Source organism: Watersipora subatra, chromosome 4 (assembly GCF_963576615.1).
Source record: "Watersipora subatra chromosome 4, tzWatSuba1.1, whole genome shotgun sequence".
In the NCBI taxonomy this organism is placed as follows: Eukaryota; Metazoa; Bryozoa; class Gymnolaemata; order Cheilostomatida; family Watersiporidae; genus Watersipora; species Watersipora subatra.
The window spans coordinates 55,895,311-55,913,524 of record NC_088711.1 but is presented as its reverse complement, the minus strand read 5'-3'; the positions used below and the strand labels follow the sequence as shown (position 1 = coordinate 55,913,524).

Below are 18,214 nucleotides of genomic sequence, written 5' to 3'. Positions count from 1 at the left end.
GTTCTCGTCATGAAGGGGCGTTGTAGTTCGGCCCTAGCTTGTACATAAGTTGTAAAGAATTTCGGCTAACGTTTCAAATAATGAAACCTTCGGTGATTGGACAAAAAACACAGGCTGATAAACTGTGTACCACAATTTCGTACCTGTAAATCGGTCTACGCCTCAAACGGTCTATGTTTATTACAGAAACCTTCGAATAAATTCGAATACAAGTAAAAATGGCCATAGACTGGTGAAATGAACACGGTTTTCTCGTGAAATGCGCACTGCTAAATAGTTCTACAATCGGTCGCACGGCTTTATTGGCGTTTCAATTTTCGGTCTTAACTTTTATTAAACCGAGCTTTGCAAGCTTTTTGTGGCAATTTTCGTTCAAATTAATCTGTCTATTTGTGTATAATCCGATCAGATGGGTAAGTTTTAAGATATTATCGAAGGTTTACAAAGACTTGGTAACATATTTAAATAGGTTTAAATGTGTTTTGTATCGCTATTATACTTTAACGACTTTACATTCCGATGCTTAAATTTGTTGATGAAATTTCTAGCCAAGGGTTCGTCTCATTGTTGATGAATAACTTTCGTAAGTTGTGTGCACATGCATTTTTCATAAAAACTCCCACACTTCCGCTCCGCTCGTGTGTTCGTGGGATTATATATATGTTATATATGTAATATATGTAATATACTAGAAATTCCACTGTCATACAGCCCACGACCAAAGTGATAATGGAAAAAAGAAAGGGTACTGTTGATTGTTGAAAAAAGTAGTTCTCAGCAGGAATTGACAGAGTATAGTGTAAATGAGACTTGTTTGAGATGATATAAAATAAATTTGAGGGAGCACGACTCTAAAAAGGTGCAACTAACAATTTATTTTGGAGGTAAAGTTGGGTTGAAACCAGGTATACGAGTAATTGGTTAATTGTTGATATTACAATATCTGTTATAAGTAGGCTATACAGTATCTGTTAAATTTCGCCCAGTCTAGTCTCCTCTCTTTTGCGTTGTAAGATTTGGTCATTGATAGCTAATCGAGTGATGCGCTCCCTAGCGAAGTTGTTAACAAGTAAGTCATTGATGTTTCGAACTCGAGAGAGAGCAACAAACGATATTCCAGCGGTCAGTCCGTGGTGGCCGATATCAATGACAGCTTTAGCCGTGGTAAGACCTTGACTCTTGTCTATTGTCAAACCCCATGCTAGATCGAAAGGAATGCCTCGTCATAAAGGGGCATTGTAGTTCGGCCCTAGCTTGTACATAAGTTGTAAAGAATTTCGGCAAACGTTTTAAATAGTTCAATGAAACCTTCGGTGATTGGACAAAAAAAACATAGGCTGATAAACTGCGTACCACAATTGCGTACCTGTAAATCGGTCTACACCTCAAACGGTCTACATTTATTACAGAAAACTTCGAATAAATTCGATTACAAGTAAACAAGGCCATAGACTGGTGAAATTAGCAAGGTTTTCTCGTGAAATGCGCACTGCTAAATAGTTCTATTATTTGTCGCACGGCTTTATTGGCGTTTCAATTTTGGGTCTTAACTTTTATTAAACCAAGCTTTTCAAGAGTTTTGTGGCAATTTTCGTCCAAATAAATCTGTCTATTTGTGTATAATCCGATCAGATGGGTAAGTTTTAAGATAATAACGATGGTTTACAAAGACTTGGTAACATATTTAAGTAGGTTTGTATGTGTTTTGTGTCGGTATTATACTTTAATGACTCTACAAAATGATGGTTAAATTTGTTGATGAAATTTTGATACAAGGGTTCGTCTCACTGTTGATTAATAGTTTTCCGGAGTTGTGTGCACATGTGCATTTATCATAAATCTCCCAACTAATCGCTTCGCTCTGTTTGGTCGTGGGATTATATTATAATATATATATTATATATAATCTCACGAACAAACGAACGGAGCGAATGTTTGAGAGTTTTTATGATAAATGCATGTGCACACAACTTACGAAAATTATTCATCAACAATGAGACGAACCCTTGTATCAAAATTTCATCAACAAATTTAACCATTTTTTGTAAATTCTTTAAAGTATAATAACGATACAAAAGACATACAAACCTATTTAAACATGTTACCAAGTCTTTGAAAGGTTACCGCAAAATCTTAAAACTAACCAATCTGATCGGAATATACATAAATAGACAAATTAATTTGGCCGAAAATCGTTATTAAAAATGGCTAAGCCTTACTTTTATCAACATTAAGACCAGCAAACGAAACGCCGAGTGACAGAAAAGAGAACAATTAAGTCGTGCGCATTTCACGAAAAAATATCGTGCACATTTCACCAGTCTATAGCATTGTCAAATTGGCTATGGTTTCTGTAATTAACGTAGAAGTACAGAAATTGTTTCTTTTTTGCCGATTTCAAAGTAACTGACATTTTGGAAACTTTTGAGTACTTTGGTATTCTAACTGATGTCCAAAGCAGTGAAAGTAAAGGAAATGACGATGATATTTTTTTCTAACGATTCTAATGAGATTATCACAATATTTAATTATAAGTTTGGATATTCTTTTTGATACTTCTGGGTATTGTTAGCTATGACGTTTTGAAATGTATACAAAATTGTGCATTGGTTTTCTATTATTACTAAATTAATAATATTGGTTATTCTAATAATATCAGTGCATTTTACTTCTAATATTGGACAATATTGCATTTCTCCTATTGCAGGGGGAGAGATATAAACATTTAATCTTTTCCTTTCATTATTGCTGTCTGTTGTATATAATAACACCCACACCTAGTACAGTACAGCTACCATTGCAGTTATCCTATTGCACTGCAGTGCCATTTGATTGCTAATATTGCATTTTTCAACCATCAATACCCTTTCTTTTTTCCAATATCACTTTGGTTGTGGGCTGTATGGGAGTGGAATTTCTAGTATATATTATATTATATATCTATATTTCTCAAAGTAAATCCGTGTGTCGTATGTCTGTCTGCATTCCGGCTATAGCTATTATTAGAATAGCCTAGCTGGGCAACAATCTGACGCAATGTCATTGCCTACTGGCATTTGAAGCTTACTAATTGGGTTAGTGGAATTTTCCATTGGCAATGTGCCAGGCCACTTGCTGGAAAGCTGCCTGCCAGCAAGTGGTAAGCAAATCTCATTACCTCTCATTGTTTATAAGGTGATTTTTAATACCTAGGCAACACCGGAGGCACAGCAAGTATATAATATATATATATGTATATATATATATATATATATATATATACAGTGAAACATGGATAACTCGCCCTCGGATATAGCGAATACATGGTTAACTCGACTGGATTTGCTTGGTCCGTTCCCACGCAATGATAAATGGCTCTATATAACTCGAACTCAACACTGTTAATTCGAACTGTTTTTTGCCCAACGGCTACCGAAACGGTTGATATCGCTTTATAAAATCACTTTATTCCAAGCCATAGAGGTAAACCTCAACTTTTCGTAATTCATAAGCGTCGTTATTACCTCCATCGACAAAATATTTTTGTCAACGACTTTTCTAAAGGTTTGGTGAAATTTGATTTATACTGCTACAGTGTATACGATGAATAGCAGGGGCTAGCCGGGTCACGCGCGCAAGGATTTTCGCCACGCACATAACAAAAACAGCATGTCGTTCTTGTTTTGTAATTGCGTGGCGAAAATCCTTCCGACGTTGATTCCGTGTTGAATCAACGTCGGAATGTTGAATGTTTAAAACATCTTAAAAATTGTGGTAATTAAACGTATACGTTGTCTTAGCTAAAAAAAACTATTCATCGTTTGACCTAAACACAGAATACGTGTGTACATTCAATAAGTATCCATTCCAAAAGCGTGAGTGATATACAATGTACCGTAAAAACTCGTAAAACTTTTAATTGAACTGCCTCGGAGTGTTGCTCTTAACGAATCCCAGGTAAAGTAAGCTAATCTTTGCATAAACTTCAAGAAAAATCGGCAAAATTGATCGTGGGTAAAACGCTCAAAAGAAAAAGATGTCTTTTCTTTTGAGCATTTCAACAACGATCAAGTTTTGCCAATGTCAATCTAAAAAAACGTCCTGGCAATAACATCACCTCAAACAACAAACCAATCTCAAGTGATAGAAAAATCTTTATACTTTTTGATAAAAACGCTTTAAACTTTACATTAGAAGCATTTAATTTGAAACAAGCCATTTGTGCTTTTGATTTATATTATAGTTTGTATATGTACATGTATCTACTAATAAATAAGTAAATACATGGACTTGTGACAGTGCTCTGATAACTTGAACGCTCTGATAATTCGAACACTTTTGCTCGGTCCCTTGAAGTTTGAGTTATCCGAGTTTCACTGTATATATATATATATATATCTCAAAGTTTGGTCTGTGTTGTCAGTATTTCCAGCTATAGCTCTTAAAGTTTTGTACTAAACTATCATATTTTGCTGGACTAGAACTCACGAACAATGCAACCACAGAATTGGAGTTAAGTTCCTTAACCCCAAGACCATGAAAGCTGTTGCAATTCAATGTTCTTACTACATAACATATACATCCTTCTCTGTTTCACACCCAAAATGACAAACCCAACTGTCCTCGCCGCACTAATCTAATTTTCGCAAAGGCTAATCTGTTTTCTGCAAACGATATCAACAATAGATTCTCCTGAAATTAAAATTTGGTGATTATTGTACTGATTTTAATGAAACAACGAATTTTTATTTGGTTTTCTCGGTTTATATTAATTGCATCATTACAAAATCATATGTTTCGTAGTTTACACACAGTTGAAACCAGGTATACGAGTAATTGGTTAATTGTTGATATTACAATATCTGTTATAAGTAGGCTGGGAAGAAGTCTTTCGGGCAGCTGAAATAAATTAGGAGAGCCATGAAATGTAGATGTGTAATAAACAGCAAGTACAAGTTTAGTTTTAATCCGGATCTACTCGCCATATTTTCTTTTTTTAATGTCATAGTAGCGAGTCCTCTAGCCTTTAGTAACAGTCTTGTTAACCTGCGTAGTAACCGGTCCAAGCAACTGTTTTAGTTTCATGATACTGTATGATAAGCAAACAACACAACCTACATGTAGCTGAAATATGGATGAGTGTAAGTATTTAGAGGACTCGCTACTATGACATTAAAAAAAGAAAATATGGCGAGTAGATCCGAATTGAAACTAAACTTGTACTTGCTGTTTATTACACATCTACATTTCTTGGCTCTCCTAATTTATTTCAGCTGCCCGAAAGACTTCTTCCCAGCCATACTACGTTTCCTTAATTCTGATAATAGCACATTAATTTATAGGTATTTCCATGCTAATTGACACGTCAATTGAAACTATGAATTTTACTAGCTCTATGAAACATGATGCTTTGTCGTCTTCGCCGTACTATGGCTAATCTGTTTTCCGCAAAACGATATCAAGAATAATCTTTCTTGAAATTAAAATTTGGCGATTGTATCTCAGTTCAGCATCGTAAGATAAGTGAGATATCGTTCAGATAAGTGATAAAATTTTACTTAGAAGATTACTAAAATCCATACGAAATCTTCTTTCAAGAATGTTTTTTGCTAGCTAAATTCATTTAAGTTAGATTCAGCGTGGTTATGTTACACGTCTGTCTTGAAGATAAGAACTCTTCACGTAGTACATTGTAATATTATACTATCTTGAAAATCATACCCACAAAATTCACTAAAGTTATTGTAGGGAATTATAGTTACTAAGGTTAATATATTGTTTTGTTGCTATTTTTAATGATGATGATTTTTAACAGGAAGTGATTGCATTAGATGATTATTATGGGTTTCTGTATCACTCTGCACGTCTATATGATATTTCGCCTTATGATGCCAACACTGAAACAAACTAAAATCATATAATCGTATACCAAGTAACCTTTCATTTTAATCGTAGCAAAACGGACTATATTTAGCCGTTACTTGTTAATGATTTCACATTTACATTTACACACCTTTAAATTTTTATTTTTTCCTAATTTATTTCAACAAAACACTTCTTTCATGATATGAAATTTAAAAGTTGTAGTTGTTTGAAAAAGTTTAAAAACTTTTACAGTTGTTTTATTTTTTCTTTTAATTCATTTGAACTGCACAAAAAAAGTTTTTTATGACATGAAGTTTAAAAGTTAAAATAGTAAATGTTAAATAAAAATATATTTTCTGTTCAAAAACTTTCTTATTACCCGAGTAATGTCGGGTAGTACAGCTAGTACATATATAAATTTCTCAAAGTTTGTGTGCCTGTGTTTGTCCAGCTATAACTGTTAAATCTTGGATTAAAATCTCTGTGCTTGCTGTATTTGAACTCACAATGATTACAACCACAATCTCCGAATTCAAATGCTTAACCACTGTGCTATACACTGGTCATATAGTGAGTTGCACTTATCATATTGTGTATATCGTGCGCACAGACATATGAAATATATATATTGATATATATACTAACATATATAGTATATACTTGTAAATATTACAATATATACTAATATATATACACATAGTAATATATTAGTATATAATATTATATATGATACTAATATATGTACTCTGTAAATAGTCTATAAACAAACTATCAGTGTGCTAAAAAGGTAAAACTATAGAATGATTTTTCTTTACTGCAGTAGCATTATAATAATTGTCACCTAGTTTTTAAATATCCATGTAGGTGTACAAAGCAAACATCCTGAATGACCTTGTCGTAAAATAAGCTGAATGGGACAAAATAATGTATCAAATGAGTGTTATGTTATCTCTGTAGTAGAGTATTTATGTTATTTACCATCTAACTCAATATCATTGTGATCAAATAGTTGGTTAACCAGCCTTGTAAGTTGTTAAGACTAAATATATAGATTAATGCCTTAGTCATATTTAACATAGCAACAGGACAGGGACAAGAATCATCATAATTTCCCATGATTCAACAAGAGTGAAACTCATCAAATCAAATAGATTATTAGCGGTTATGATCAAAAATTACATGATGAAAGAGTAAAGAATTACTAGACAAGGGTCTAGTCAATTTCTATCACGGTATTCTATGTATAACGCATAGAAGAGCCTTGTAGTAAAACAATAAAACAAAACTTAAAAACTAGTTTAAAATAGTGATGCAGATAAATACTTCGCATATTTTATACATCTATTTTACAAATAACCTAAATAATTACACATGAAGTTGTTAAAGAATATTTACAGGTAGATACATACATGTTTACAATAAGTGTAAATGATGCTACTTTTGAGAAAAATAGATATGTCTGATTTAGAATTATTGATTATTAGTACATGCAAAACTTTTGTAGTAAAAGTCACAATGTTAACTTTAACTGAATATCTCAAATTTGTGACTTAAAAATACACTAAATAAGAAAACAACTTATACATAATTTCTAGTATTCTAATGAATGCAAGTTCAACTAAGCTCATATAGAATGTAGATAGATTGAATCATAGCTCTAGCCTGTAGCAACAGTCTTGCTAACCTGCGTGGTAACCAATCCAGGCAACTGGTTTAGCTCCAATATATTGTATAATAAGCAAACAACACAACCTAGATGAAATACGGATGACTGTGAATATTAAAAGGACTCGCTACAATGAAATTGAAAAAAACATGGCGAGTAGATCCGAGTTGAAATTAACAAACAATTGGTGTAAGTATCAAACTTGAGCTAGGAACTGATAAGAGGTGACATACTTTATGATGAATAGTTAAAAAGGTATTAGCCTAAAAACAATAACCATAAACTTACTTTCACAAACACCAGTAAGTTGGTCCCGTATGTGTAGCGCTTCACAATGACATGTATTTCGTTCAGCATCACAGCGATAGGCTGGGGATGTACACGATACTTTACAGTCAGCTATAAACATGTAGGTATATATAGTTATTTACATGATCCATTACAGTCAGTTATAAACGTGTAGGAATATATATTCTTTTACATGATCCAACAACGTCAGTTATAAAGATGTAGGTATATATAGTCATTTACATGATCCATCACAGTCAACTATGAAAATGTAAATATATATAGTCATTTACATGATCCGTCACATTCAATTATAAAGATGTAGGTATATATAGTCATTTACATGATCCATCACAGTCAGTTATAAAGATATAGGTATATATAGTCATTTACATGATCCATCACAATCAGCTATAAATATGTAGATATATATAGTCATTTACATTTTCCATCACAGTCAGTTATATAGATGAAGGTAAATATAGTCATTTACATGATCCATCACAGTCAGCTATAAAGATGTAGGTATATATAGTCATTTACATGATCCATCACAGTCAGTTATAAAGATGTGGGTATATATAGTGATTTACATGATCCATCACAGTCAGTTATAAAGATGTAAGTATTTATAGTTATTTACATAATTCATCACTATGAGTTATAAAAATGTAGGTATATATAGTCATTTAAATGATCCACCACAGTTAGTTATAAAGATGTATGTATATATATAGTCATTTACATGATCCATCAGTCAGTTATATAGATATAGGTATATATAGTCATTTATATGATCCATCACAGTCAGTTATAAAGATGTAGGTATATATAATCATTTACATGATCCATCACAGTCAGTTATAAAAATATAGGTATATATAGTCATTTATATGATCTATCACATTCAGTTATAAATATGTAGGTATATATAGTCATTTACATGATCCATCACAGTCAGTTATAAACATGTACGTATGTATAGTCATTTACATGATCCATCACAGTCAGCTATAAACATGTACGTATGTATAGTCATTTACATGGTCCATCACAGTCAGTTATTTAGATGTAGGTATATATAGTCATTTACAGGATCCATCACAGTCAGTTATAAAGATGTAGGTATATATAGTCATTTACATGATCCATCACAGTCAGTTATAAAGATGTAGTTATATATAGTCATTTACATGATCCAACACAGTCAGTTATAAAGATGTAGGTATATATAGTTATTTACATGATCCATCAGTCAGCTATAAATATGTAGGTATATATAGTCATTTACATGATCCATCACAGTCAGCTATAAAAATGTAGGTATATACAGTCATACTTTGACTTACGAGCTTAATGCGTTCCGAGATTGAGCTCGTATGTCAATTTACTCGCATGTTGGTGCAATTTATTTATATATAAAACAATTAAATGTATATTGATTGGTTTCCATTCTCTAAAAAAATGCAAATAAAACACTCAAAACAAGATATTGTAACAGAAGGAACATGTTGGATATTGTCCTAACGTACCACAAGCTTTCAAAAAGCAACAAATAAAAATTAATGCAAGGAAATGTGATTAATTAAAATGTAAAGTTAAATACATACAATAGCAGTTCACGCTAGCATTTGCCAGGGAGGGAGATACAAGTTATCCTTCATTACAACAGTTGACTTTGATAAATTTTGATTTTATCAAAGTTTTAAAAGACAAACTTAGAAGCAAACCTAAAAGCAAACTTTCATTTTCAACTTAACGTAATTAAAATTTCTTTGGCGTTCATAGTTTGAAGTTTCTCGCTCGTTCGCTAATTTTTCCTTTGTTTCGCTTTCACGACTAGCCGGCCGGTTTAACATAAACCTATCTAGAGACGTTTGCCTTTGTCAGCCTTTCAACATGCTGCGATTAGGACGAACACAGGTGTCGTCCCAAAGGGTTAATGCACGATCACTAGCCAACTTGTCCGAATTTCTATTAAACAGTTTGGATAGATAGCGCCGGCCTTTTCACATAGCATCGTTTCAGTTACGCTGTCACCGGCCAATTGTTTGTCCAATGCCAACAGCGGTCGTGAAGATTGCGGCACCGTTTAGAAACTATGGTTAGTCCTTTAGCGAACTAAATGCCCTGAATATAATCCTTCTGTATGAGAATTGTGAATGTATTTCTGTCATATTGCTGAGCTAGGTCAATCACGCATACACATGTCGCATATTTTTTTAATAATTTTTCGTTTAATATCAGTTGTTATCATTTGCTTTTTCCTTGTATTATCTTTCATTTTACTGGCAAACTTTCGATCTACGCACAGTACGTTTAATTCACATAATTCTGCACAGAAAATCGTGCACAAAAACACGGTACAAAAGTATAACCTGAGCAGTTGAAAAGTACAGATTGATGCTGTTCTCATAAAACACCTCTGGTATACTTGGCAACTAACTCGAGTGCTCGTATCTCAAACATGGCTCGTATGTTAGTGCTAAAACTTGCTTGAATGCTGGCTCGTATCTCAAGTTTCTTGTACGTTGGAGCACTCGTAAGTTGAAGTATTACTGTATAGTCATTTACATGCTCCATCACAGTCAGTTAAAAAGATGTAGGTATATATAGTCATTTACATGATCCATCACAGTCAATTAAAAAGATGTAGGATATATATAGTCATTTACATGATCCATCACAGTCAGTTATAAAGATGTAGGTATATACAGTCATTTACATGATCCATCACAGTCAGTTATAAAGATGTAGGTATATATAGTCATTTACATGATCCATCACAGTCAGTTATAAAGATGCAGATATATATAGTCCTTTACATGATCCATCACAGTCAGTTATAAAGATGTAGATATATATAGTCATTTAGATGATCCATCACAATCAGTTATAAAGATGTAGGTATATATAGTCATTTACATGATCCATCACAGTCAGTTATAAAGATGTAGGTATATATAATCATTTACATGATCTATCACAGTCAGTTATAAAGATGTAATTATATAGTCATTTACATGATCCATCACAGTCAGTTATAAAGATGTAGGTATATATAATCATTTACATGATCCATCACAGTCAGTTATAAAGATGTAGTTATATATAGTCATTTACATGATTCATCATAGTCAGTTATAAAGATGTAGGTATATATAGTCCTTTACATGATCCATTACCATTAGTTATAAATAAGTAGGTATATATAGTCATTTACATGATCCATCACAGTCAGTTATAAAGATGTAGATATATATAGTCATTTAGATGATCCATCATAGTCAGCTATAAAGATGTAGGTATATATAGTCCTTTACATGATCCATTACCATTAGTTATAAATAAGTAGGTATATATAGTCATTTACATGATCCATCACAGTCAGTTACAAAAATGTAGGTATATATAGTCATTTACATGATCTATCACAGTCAGTTATAAAGATATAGGTATATATAGTCATTTACATGATCCATCACAGTTAGTTATAAAGATGTAGGTATATATAGTCATTTACATGATCCATCACAGTCAGTTATAAAGATGTACGTAGGTATATATAATCATTTACATGATATATCACAGTCAGTTATAAAGATGTAAGTATATATAGTCATTTAATTGATCCATTCATAGTCAGTTATTAAGATGTAGGTATATATAGTCATTTACATGATCCATCACAGTTAGTTATAAAGATGTAGGTATATATAGTCATTTACATGATCCATCACAGTTAGTTATTAAGATGTAGGTATATATAGTCATTTACATGATCCATCAAAATGAGTTATTAAGATGTAGGTATATATAGTCATTTACATGATCCATCAAAATGAGTTATTAAGATGTAGGCATATATAGTCATTTACATGATCCATCAGAGTCAGCTATAAAGATGTAGGTATATATAGTCATTAACATGATCCATCACAGTCAGTTATAAAGATGTAGGTATATATAGTCATTTACATGATCCATCACAGTCAGTTATAAAGATGTACGTATATATAGCCATTTACATGATCCATCACAGTCAGTTATAAAGATGTAGGTATATATAGTCCTTTACCTGATCAGCAACCCCTACTATACTGTTGAAAAAATGACGCAATGGAGAAGCAATAGTTTAGTCACTTACCTTCACATTTTTTATCACTCAGCTTATATCCTGGGAGACATTCACAAGTATTTGTAGACTCAGTGCACAAATAATTGTCTTCCTGTTTGCATTGCGAGCAATCAACTGTGAAAATGCAAATTTCAGAATGTGAAAAGCAACATTATATTTTACTACAGTCATGGTCAAATCTACTTACCGTTAAACCTCTACTTCAATACCACCTCTTAATCAACGCTATTCCTAATTGAACGCTACTTTAGGAGAAGGGTTGACAAATAGAGCGTCACCCTTTAATTCTACACCACCTCCATTTGACCACCGCTTTGAAATTCTTTGATCTTCATGAATCAAAAATAGTGATTCGTAGAAAAGTGTCCACTAAGTTGCACCAATAATGACTCGGTTCCATTAATAACAATTAATTCTTTTGCTGTTCCTGTTCGTATCAAAGTCCATGTACCAACACCAAAGCTTTACAGTTTTTCATTAAAACTTTCAAACACAATTGAAATAATTAATAACTGTATCAGGCTAATACTAATCAATAACATATATTTTGATACTTCGATGATGTTAAAAACGGTTTACATTTACGATTGTACATGAACGACTAGTTTTAGGCCAAAGTTGTGCCTAGTGCCAATGTGAATGAAAGTTTATTAATGCAAAAACATTGTTTGAAGGCTAATATCGACTAGTTCAGCTGCGCACAAAAAAAGATGAGGTGAGAAGACTTTGTGAAAGGTATCGAACAGCCAGAAAAACAGCAAGCAACAATCAGAACGCAACTGGTCGAGCAAAGGATGCAAATATTTTTGTTTTAAAAGTGTTAATTTTTGTTTTTACATGTATTATAAGTATGGTTCATTTATGTAACTGGTTTTCGAATACCGTACTTTTCAGACTATTAGCCGCTACTTCTTTCTGATGTTTTGAACCATGCGGCTTATATAAGGGTGTGGCTATTCTGTGGCTTTTTCTGTCACCGCTAGGGCGCATTAACCAGAATATCCGGTTAGTGCGCCTCTAGCAATGAAAGAAAAAACTAAACAATGCTTAGCCGTACTGTTCTGTTAGGCACTAGGTTAAAAAGCGTCGATTAATACCAAACAGTGCCGTTGGGCACTGTTATGTTTTAAACAGCAAAGTTGCTGCCGTGTTAAAAGCACTATCCTTGGTTCTGCAGCCTATACAAAGGTGCTGCCTATGTATTGTTTTATTATCGTTTTTGGAAAATATAGCAGATGCGGCTTATATAAAGGTGCGGTTTATAGTCTGAAAAATATGGGTACATTTATTCGCAGCATTTGATAGATTATTATTATATAACTTATTAATTTGTAGATCTATAGCATACTATTTGATAGCATCCTTACGGTTATCTAAATTCAGCTTACAGCATATTCATGACTCCACTTCTATCTCACGTAAAAAGTTAGTTTAGGCTGCAAACTGTAGCAAGCGTGTATAGTTATAAATATAGTTATAAAATGAACATATACCAAAAAATGTATATATAAAAATTTCAAATTCAGGATGAAATAAAACAATTGAAAGCACCAACAAATAGTAAAGAAGGGCACAGAGTCACAGGCTATAATAATGTCACAGGTTAATTGTGAGCAATAGATATCAACTGGTAGAGGCTTCTAGGCTTCCAAATGCATATTTATTTAGAGATCCCTTTATTTAGAGATTTATTTAGTTAATGCCTATCCTCCCCAAAGAAAATACAAAATAAAAGTACAAACTTTCACTTCACCCATGAAAGAGTTTAATTTATTTTCCCTAAATTCTGACGAGCCATTTAAAAAATACAACGGCAGCCTCCATTTCACACCACCTCCATTTAACCGCCACTATGAGGAAAGGTTGAAAAATAGAGTGCCATGACATTCAAATAGAGATTTTATGGTAAACCTAAAATTAATGATCATTATTAACTAAGGATGATAGTAGACAATGTTAGACTACTATGAAGCTAATGAGAGGCAGGTATAAAGTGGTGAGTAACTATGATATATATTTGTAAACCTTTTTATTCTACTTTATCTATGCTGCACGCCAGAAGGTTTAGATTGTCTCTCTCTCCAATTACATCCTAGGGCTGTTTTTGCTATTACTATCACATTGTACTACTGCATCTGTAGCGTTCATTATATTGGAATAACTGAAAATTAATCAGCTAAGCTGTTAAAAAATTTCCTTTTTTCAGCCTAAAAATCTACTTGAAATGACCAACTACATTTCTAACTACTTGTGAATTACTAACAAATAAAATATCTGATCTAAAAACGTTTGTAATTCCCAAATTTAGTTACGTAACTGAAAAGAAGTGATAAACAGAAATTGAAACAATTGAATGTATAGATATGCTACTTATTGATAATACCAGACTTTTAAATAACTTCGGACCTAGATCTAATAAACTACCTAAAGCAAAGCATTCACTTGAGGTGTTAGCCAAGGAACTTCGAACATTACAATGTGTCTCACTAACCTATGCATTTGTTCGCTACAGCAACATAGCCTGGCTTGCACAGACACTTGGTACCATCATCACTACAGACTTCAGTCTTCGTATCACAAGTTGAACAAATCTCTGGAAATAACGACATAATAATAGAAGGCTGAGTACATACTAACTAATATAACAACAGACAATCCAAAGCTCCGTATTTCAATCAAATAGAAGGATTCTAAGAAAATATGATGTGCAGTCAGCTGAAGCAATGATCAATCAATTCTCAGTAGACATTTGAGCAAGTATAATACAGAGTTGTTAATAAGATGTCAAGGTATGTGTACAGTGCAGCCTGCCGGAAGAAGGCAAGCATTCATATAATAAGTTAGTTACCTACCAATATCACACCTAGACCCTATCCATCCTGAATCACAGGTGCACACATCAGAGCATAGCTGACCATGAGTGCATCGATTGGGATCACGCGAGCATGGAGTCCCTGAAAAAATATGTAAACCTACTAAACAGAATAAAACATTTGTATTAAAACTCTTATTCTTGTCCTAATCACCCATGTAACAATATTTTTTACATGTATATTTAATTTTGAAAAAAAATTGTCACTTTGGAACTTTGTGGTATACAACCAATCAGAGAAAGAGGAGAGAGGGAGAAAGCAAGAGCAAGAGAGAGTGAGGGGGAGGATGGAGGAAGCAAGAGCAAGAGAGAGTGAGGGGGAGGATGGAGGAAGCGAGGGCAAGAGAGAGTGAGGGGGAGGATAGAAAAAGAGAGAGGGTGAGAGCGAGTGAGGTACTTTGGGACTTACAATAGAAGGATACAACCAACCACTGATCATCTGGAACATGTATACACAATGTACAGCAGGTGTGTATGTGTACAGTGCAGCCTGCCAAAAAAGGCAAGCATTCTTATAGCCTAGTTAGTTAGTATATTAGGGTTCTCAAAAATATAAGGAAAGAATGTGCAGTCAACTGAAGCAATGATCTACTTATTCTCAATACAAACTTGAGCAAGTAGTACAGAGAGTTGCTGATAAGGTGTTTAATCATGTGTACAGTGCAGCCTACCAAAAGAAGGCAAACATTATTATGGCCTACTTAGGCTAATTACCTAATAATGTCACCATTACTTCCTGTTCATCTTGAATCACACTTACAATAACTGAAACATAGCAACACACTGTAGCAATCAATCAACTTGATAAAGCAAGTTACCTTGAGAGTATTCCTATAAACAGTCTGACAGATTATCGTGTTATCAATTATATTTTATACATTATCAGTCTCTGTCTCATTATTTTCACATATCTATTGAGAACAGGATATAGTAGCAATAAACTGAGTACATCCTAACTAGTAAAACAATGAACAATCCTCAGTCAAGTGTTCCAATAGAATATAAAGATTCTACAAAAAAGATGTATAAATGTGCAGTCAGCTGAAACAATGATTAACTTCTTCTTAGTACAGACTTGAGCAAGTAATACAGAAAGTTGTTGATAAGATATTTAACCGTGTGTACAATATGGTCTGCCAAAAGAAAACAAATATTTTTATATCCTAGATAAGTTAGTTACGATAGTGCACTTAGTTCCTGCCTATCTTGATTGACAGCTGCACACTTCAGAACATAGCTGACCATGTGTGCATCAATTAGAATCTAGTAAGTGCATTTATGAGTAACCATAAAAAGTTTTCTATTTATATTTAATTTTGAAAAATATTTTGTTACTTTGGGAGAGAGAGAGGGAGAGAGAGATAGAGAGCGAGCAAAATATGGGGAAAGAAGGAAAAAGGGAGAGAAGGAGAGAGGGACGTTGTGATTTAGAAGTATACCACCAACCACTGATCCTCTGAAACACGTATACACATTGTAGAGCAGGTGTGGATGTGTACAGTGCAACCTGCCAAAAGAAGGCAATCATTCTTATAACCTAGTTAGATAATATACTAGGATGCTCCACAACATAAGGAAATAATGTGCAGTCAACTGAAGCAATGATCTACCTCTTCTCATTACAAACTTTGTAATGTAAAGTGAAATTTTTATATATTCAATAGGTGGTAGCTCATAAAAGTTGGCTAGCCAAAAAACCCCAGAGTAACAAACTCATATACAAATTGAATTCTCAACTGCTCAAACCCACGCATACAAAAAGATAAACTCAATTAAAACATGAAACAAATGAACAAGGCGTAACTGATTTAATGATATGGAAATTAATTACACAATATTTATCACATACCTGTAGTAACAGTGCTACTGACGGTGGCCAATATGAGCAGCCATCTTACACCGCACATTGTTGATTCCTTCATATCATATATTCATTTCCTCATCAAACTTTACGGTTACTAGTCTTATACCTTTGTGCGTTAGCTGTTGCTATGCCAACCAGATTCACTTGACTGATCAGTGGTTAGATCAATACTGATAAATATAAATCGATGTTTGCTTCACGCCTCATAGTTTTCACTCTATGCCAAGCAAGTATTCAAAGCTAAAAGCTATCTTCAATGAATTGTTCATTTGGAACAGGAGGATAATTTGTAAGTTAATACTACAGAGATGTTTAACAACAGAGCACAGAAAACTGGGCGACAATTTTACAAAAGAGCTTGTACTAAAAGCACCGACATAAACCGACAATTTACGTAGTGTGCCAATGTTGGGATCTTTGTTACGATGAGAACTATGTCCATTTGTTCATCTGTCTGAAGCAGTGTTTAGATGTTGGAAAAAAGATTGCATCAAACAGAATTTGAACTCGCAACCCTCGCTTTGGTAGGACACTACACTAACCACTTCAATAATATTTTAGAATTGCAGTATTGTGCAGTTAGTTTGTGCACCTCTGAGGATCTCTGATGGGGCACCAGACTGCCAAGGTACTTTTTCACATGTCATGATGAGAAAACCATCAGACGAGTCTTGTTAATCAGATGAGTAAAAAGCAATAAACGCCACCTGAATATTTACTTTTTAAAAGGCTGAGGTACAAAAGCCAAAATATAAAATTTTTAAGTCTGCGCTATGCGCTATGTTTGTAGTCAGATCCCTGTGAGAAGGCCCTATTTGCAGGTGTTTTTTCTGAGCGTGTCCAGAGACTTTGGGTTGATATAGTACAGATGCCACTGTGCTTAGATGCACATCAAAACGCCACCAAGTCATCATAAGTCACACCCTAACCAATGAACTATGGCTGCTTCAGCAGAAATATAAATTGCTATTTAACTATTGGAGAGAGGGAAAGAGAGAGGGGAAGAGAGAGGGGAAGAGAGAGGGGAAGAGAGAGGGGAAGAGAGAGGGGAAGAGAGAGGGGAAGAGAGAGGGGAAGAGAGAGGGGAAGAGAGAGGGGAAGAGAGAGGGGAAGCGAGAGGGGAAGAGAGAGGGGAAGAGAGAGGGGAAGAGAGAGGGGAAGAGATAGGGGAAGAGAGAGGGGAAGAGAGAGGGGAAGAGAGAGGGGAAGAGAGAGGGGAAGAGAGAGGGGAAGAGAGAGGGGAAGAAAGAGGGGAAGAGAGAGGGGAAGAGAGAGGGGAAGAGAGAGGGAAAGAGAGAGGGAAAGAGAGAGGGAAAGAGAGAGGGAAAGAGAGAGGGAAAGAGAGAGGGAAAGAGAGAGGGAAAGAGAGAGGGAAAGAGAGAGGGGAAGAGAGAGGGGAAGAGAGAGGGGAAGAGAGAGGGGAAGAGAGAGGGGAAGAGAGAGGGGAAGAGAGAGGGGAAGAGAGAGGGGAAGAGAGAGGGGAAGCGAGAGGGGAAGCGAGAGGGGAAGAGAGAGGGGAAGAGAGAGGGGAAGAGAGAGGGG

General features: G+C 34.2%; 1 protein-coding gene across 5 annotated transcripts in view; it reads right to left on the bottom strand.

Moving 5' to 3' along the window:
- The window catches only part of LOC137393062 (platelet endothelial aggregation receptor 1-like), a 117,813-nt gene that overhangs the window by 87,536 nt on the left and 12,063 nt on the right, over window positions 1-18,214 (bottom strand). For all 5 annotated transcript variants that reach the window (XM_068079453.1, XM_068079454.1, XM_068079455.1 and 2 more), the window contains exons 2-6: window positions 16,658-16,842; window positions 14,789-14,890; window positions 14,428-14,529; window positions 11,946-12,050; window positions 7,799-7,909 (exon numbers count right to left, since the gene is read on the bottom strand). In XM_068079453.1, the coding sequence (XP_067935554.1) occupies window positions 7,799-7,909; window positions 11,946-12,050; window positions 14,428-14,529; window positions 14,789-14,890; window positions 16,658-16,730 (493 nt within the window). In that variant the 5' untranslated portion in view covers window positions 16,731-16,842. The remainder of the gene's footprint in view (window positions 1-7,798; window positions 7,910-11,945; window positions 12,051-14,427; window positions 14,530-14,788; window positions 14,891-16,657; window positions 16,843-18,214) is intronic.